General features: G+C 44.8%; 1 protein-coding gene across 1 annotated transcript in view; it reads left to right on the forward strand.

Moving 5' to 3' along the window:
• The window catches only part of gaa2 (alpha glucosidase 2), a 21,231-nt gene that overhangs the window by 15,505 nt on the left and 726 nt on the right, over positions 1-5,000 (forward strand). Inside the window, exons 17-20 of the mRNA XM_083521868.1 lie at positions 59-157; positions 792-956; positions 1,571-1,717; positions 1,804-2,587. Coding sequence (XP_083377994.1) covers positions 59-157; positions 792-956; positions 1,571-1,717; positions 1,804-1,866 — 474 coding nt within the window. The 3' untranslated portion in view covers positions 1,867-2,587. The remainder of the gene's footprint in view (positions 1-58; positions 158-791; positions 957-1,570; positions 1,718-1,803; positions 2,588-5,000) is intronic.

Here is a 5,000-nt window from a genome sequence, read left to right on the forward strand (position 1 = left end):
TGTGTGTGTGTGTGTGTGTGTGTGTGTGTGTGTGTGTGTGTGTGTGTGTGTGATCCAGGGTGACTTATTGGTCAGTAAAGGTGAAGAGATAAAGCTTCATGCTCCTCTGGATAAAATCAACTTGCATCTCCGTGAAGGAGTCATCATTCCCACACAGGTAGACCATGAGAACATTCACACCTCACGTGTGCTGGGGTTCTGTGTTTAAGTTTAAACTTCTAGGTCATGTTTTATTTGATGTGTGTTGTAAAGGTTCTGTTGCATAATTACATTTTCCTATTTAAAATATATACAATTTAAAATAAATATTTAAATGTGTCCTTTAGATATATTGTGTGTTAATAGATAGTGAAGTGTGTGTGTGTGTGTGTGTGTGTGTGTGTGTGTGTGTGTGTGTGTGTGTATATATGTTTTGTTGTAAAGAATAAAAAAAGCCCATTATGTGGAAACAGAAGCTCAGATGTGAGATTCAGACTTTAAACTGTTTCTCTGAAAATGACTTCCATTATTAAATATTATTAATATAATAAATATAAGATGGTATTAAATACAACAATTCCAAAACAGTTGCCACTCAACAAAGAGAACAAAATAATTAGCAAATCTTATTATAAATCCATATTTTATTCACAATAAAACAAAAAATAAATAAATTGATAATCTGCACTGTTTTTAGGAAAAAGTAATTTTTTATTTGATGGTTTAAAAAAAGTGAGTAAGTGTTAGAGAAAAGTACAGTGATGTGTGTGTGTGTGTGTGTGTGTGTGTGTGTGTGTGTGTGTGTGAGACAGAGACCCAACACTACCCTGTGGGTGAGCAGTGGTCAGCCCCTTCACCTGATCGTGTGTGTGGGTGAGGACTCTCAGGCTGATGGAGATATTTTCTGGGATAATGGAGAAGCTCTGGACACCTACGAGAAGGATGAATACGCCTACATACGCTTCCAGCTGAGACAGGTACCTCACCATCATGGAAAAAACAAAGAACTTAAACACATACTGTTTCCAGAGCACGCTGAGAACCACCTCAGGAGATTCAGGGCTTAAACTGGTGTTTTTACATCACACAGGGAGAAAAACAGTACAGTCTCTTTCTCTCTCTCTCTCTCTCTCTCTCTCTCTCTCTCTCTCTCTCTCTCTCTGTTCTTACTCACATACGATTGCTCAGATTGTCCAGGTGACCAGCTTTTAGCAGAGTCCTGGTTGTCCAACACTTCTTAGATTTGAGAATGATGAAGGCCACTTCAGTGCAGCAGTAAAAGTGTTTAGATCCTCCAACAATCCTGTCTCTGAGCTCTGCAGGCGGTTCCTTTCCATATCACATCTAACAATAAACCTGTTCCACAGGGGGACTCTAATCAAGGTGTAGAAACATCTCCGAATGATCAGGAGAAATGGAAGGTCTGAATACTGATGGATGTGATATTTTAGTTTGTGTCATTCTGAGGGACTGAGTGTAGATCCATTAGAACGATTGTAGTGTCTGACAGTGTTGATAAACGCCAGATGCCTGTTCTCAGATCATGTGTACGTGCGTAGACTGATGAACCACGTTCTTCATGTTCACGTAGAACACAATGACGTCAGAGGTGGTGCGCACTCACGTGGAAGCCACGTACCTCACCGTGGAGAAGGTCTCCTTTTACGGGGTGAAGACCAGGCCGAACAACGTCACAGTCAACTCGCAAGAAGCCCTGTTCGAATATTCGTCCAATCAGGTAACACGTCGTAACGAAGCGTGCACGTGAGGAGAGACTCCATCGTCTTCTGATCACACGTAATCACTTTCCCTCTCTCATTTCAGGTGTTGAGAGTGAATAAGCTGGGGCTGAACCTCAGCCAGAACTTCACCATCAGCTGGAAGTGAGCAGCTCGTGAGAGACTGGAACACGGGCTTTCAGCTTGACGTTCTTACACACGTGTTCACTGTCGATGTGCTGCTGCACTTTTTCATTCAAATGTACAATTCAGAGATGAGATCAAATATAAAACACTGCACTGTGTGTGTGTGTGTGTGTGTGTGTGTGTGTGTGTGTGTGTGTGTGTGTGTGTGTGAACCAGTGTTCAGGGAATGGCTGAAGTGCAATAATCTTCATTAGACCCCATTTACATACCGAGGAATTGCAGGGTGCCAATATTTACGTTTCAGCAACAGATTTTGAGATGAAAGCCTGCTTTTCTGCTTCTTCAGTTCAAAAGCAGAAGATCAGATGATCCATGAGTTAAGCACATCACGCTCAGGTGTGTGACTCAGGACTGGAACATGAACCTTTAGTGATTGTAGGTTTTCTGACTTTCTCGTCCCCAGAACCCCTTCACACACACACACACACACACACACACACACACACTCTTATAAAGAGTATTTATATTCTATCAGCTGAATTGCACTGAAGACTGATGAGACTCTGATATAAAAGTGTTGCATGTTTCTTCATCATCATCATCATCACTGCACTACTGATGGAATATTTATAGTATTAATTTTATAATTGCAGGATTTATGAGTTTCATGAGGGGAGGAGTGACTGAATGAAGGGATGAAGGAGGAGTGAGTGAAGGGATGAAGGAGGAGTGAATGAAGGGATGTAGGAGGAGTGAGTGACTGAATGAAGGGATGAAGGAGGAGTGAATGAAGGGATGGAGGAGTGAATGAAGGGATGAAGGAGGAGTGAGTGACTGAATAAAGGGATGAAGGAGGAGTGAATGAAGGGATGAAGGAGGAGTGAGTGACTGAATGAAGGGATGAAGGAGGAGTGAATGAAGGAATGGAGGAGTGAATGAAGGGATGAAGGAGGAGTGAGTGACTGAATGAAGGGATGAAGGAGGAGTGAATGAAGGGATGGAGGAGTGAATGAAGGGATGGAGGAGTGAATGAAGGGATGAAGGAGGAGTGAATGAAGGGATGGAGGAGGAGTGAATGAAGGGATGGAGGAGTGAATGAAGGAATGGAGGAGTGAATGAAGGGATGAAGGAGGAGTGAGTGACTGAATGAAGGGATGAAGGAGGAGTGAATGAAGGGATGGAGGAGTGAATGAAGGGATGAAGGAGGAGTGAGTGACTGGATGAAGGGATGAAGGAGGAGTGAATGAAGGGATGAAGGAGGAGTGAATGAAGGGATGGAGGAGTGAATGAAGGGATGAAGGAGGAGTGAATGAAGGAATGGAGGAGTGAATAAAGGAATGGAGGAGTGAATGAAGGGATGAAGGAGGAGTGAGTGACTGAATGAAGGAGGAGTGAATGAAGGAATGGAGGAGTGAATGAAGGGATGAAGGAGGAGTGAGTGACTGAATGAAGGGATGAAGGAGGAGTGGATGAAGGGATGGAGGAGTGAATGAAGGGATGGAGGAGTGAATGAAGGGATGAAGGAGGAGTGAATGAAGGGATGGAGGAGTGAATGAAGGGATGAAGGAGGAGTGAATGAAGGAATGGAGGAGTGAATAAAGGAATGGAGGAGTGAATGAAGGGATGAAGGAGGAGTGAGTGACTGAATGAAGGAGGAGTGAATGAAGGAATGGAGGAGTGAATGAAGGGATGAAGGAGGAGTGAGTGACTGAATGAAGGGATGAAGGAGGAGTGGATGAAGGGATGGAGGAGTGAATGAAGGGATGGAGGAGTGAATGAAGGGATGAAGGAGGAGTGAGTGACTGAATGAAGGGATGAAGGAGGAGTGAATGAAGGGATGGAGGAGTGAATGAAGGGATGAAGGAGGAGTGAGTGACTGAATGAAGGGATGAAGGAGGAGTGAATGAAGGGATGGAGGAGTGAATGAAGGGATGAAGGAGGAGTGAATGAAGGGATGGAGAAGTGAATGAAGGAGTGAATGAAGGGATGAAGGAGGAGTGAGTGACTGAATGAAGGGATGAAGGAGGAGTGAATGAAGGAATGGAGGAGTGAATAAAGGGATGGAGGAGGAGTGAGTGACTGAATGAAGGGATGATGGAGGAGTGAATGAAGGGATGAAGGAGGAGTGAGTGACTGAATAAAGGGATGAAGGAGGAGTGAATGAAGGGATGGAGGAGTGAATGAAGGGATGAAGGAGGAGTGAGTGACTGAATGAAGGGATGAAGGAGGAGTGAATGAAGGGATGGAGGAGTGAATGAAGGAATGGAGGAGTGAATGAAGGGATGACGGAGGAGTGAGTGACTGAATGAAGGGATGAAGGAGGAGTGAATGAAGGAATGGAGGAGTGAATGAAGGGATGAAGGAGGAGTGAGTGACTGAATGAAGGGATGAAGGAGGAGTGGATGAAGGGATGGAGGAGTGAATGAAGGGATAAAGGAGGAGTGACTGACTGAATGAAGGGATGAAGGAGGAGTGGATGAAGGGATGGAGGAGTGAATGAAGGGATGAAGGAGGAGTGACTGACTGAATGAAGGGATGACGGAGGAGTGAATGAAGGGATGGAGGAGTGAATGAAGGGATGAAGGAGGAGTGAGTGACTGAATGAAGGGATGAAGGAGGAGTGAATGAAGGGATGGAGGAGTGAATGAAGGGATGAAGGAGGAGTGAATGAAGGGATGGAGGAGTGAATGAAGGGATGAAGGAGGAGTGAGTGAGTGACTGAATGAAGGGATGAAGGAGGAGTGAATGAAGGGATGGAGGAGTGAATGAAGGGATGGAGGAGTGAATGAAGGGATGAAGGAGTGAATGAAGGGATGAAGGAGGAGTGAGTGAAGGGATGAAGGAGGAGTGAGTGACTGAATGAAGGGATGAAGGAGGAGTGGATGAAGGGATGGAGGAGTGAATGAAGGGATGAAGGAGGAGTGAATGAAGGGATGGAGGAGTGAATGAAGGGATGAAGGAGGAGTGAATGAAGGGATGGAGGAGTGAATGAAGGGATGAAGGAGGAGTGAGTGACTGAATGAAGGGATGGAGGAGTGAATGAAGGGATGAAGGAGGAGTGAATGAAGGGATGGAGGAGTGAATGAAGGGATGAAGGAGGAGTGAATGAAGGGATGAAGGAGGAGTGAATGAAGGGATGGAGGAGTGAATGAAGGG

Source organism: Silurus aristotelis, assembly GCF_946808225.1.
Source record: "Silurus aristotelis genome assembly, chromosome: 20".
NCBI lineage: Eukaryota > Metazoa > Chordata > Actinopteri > Siluriformes > Siluridae > Silurus > Silurus aristotelis.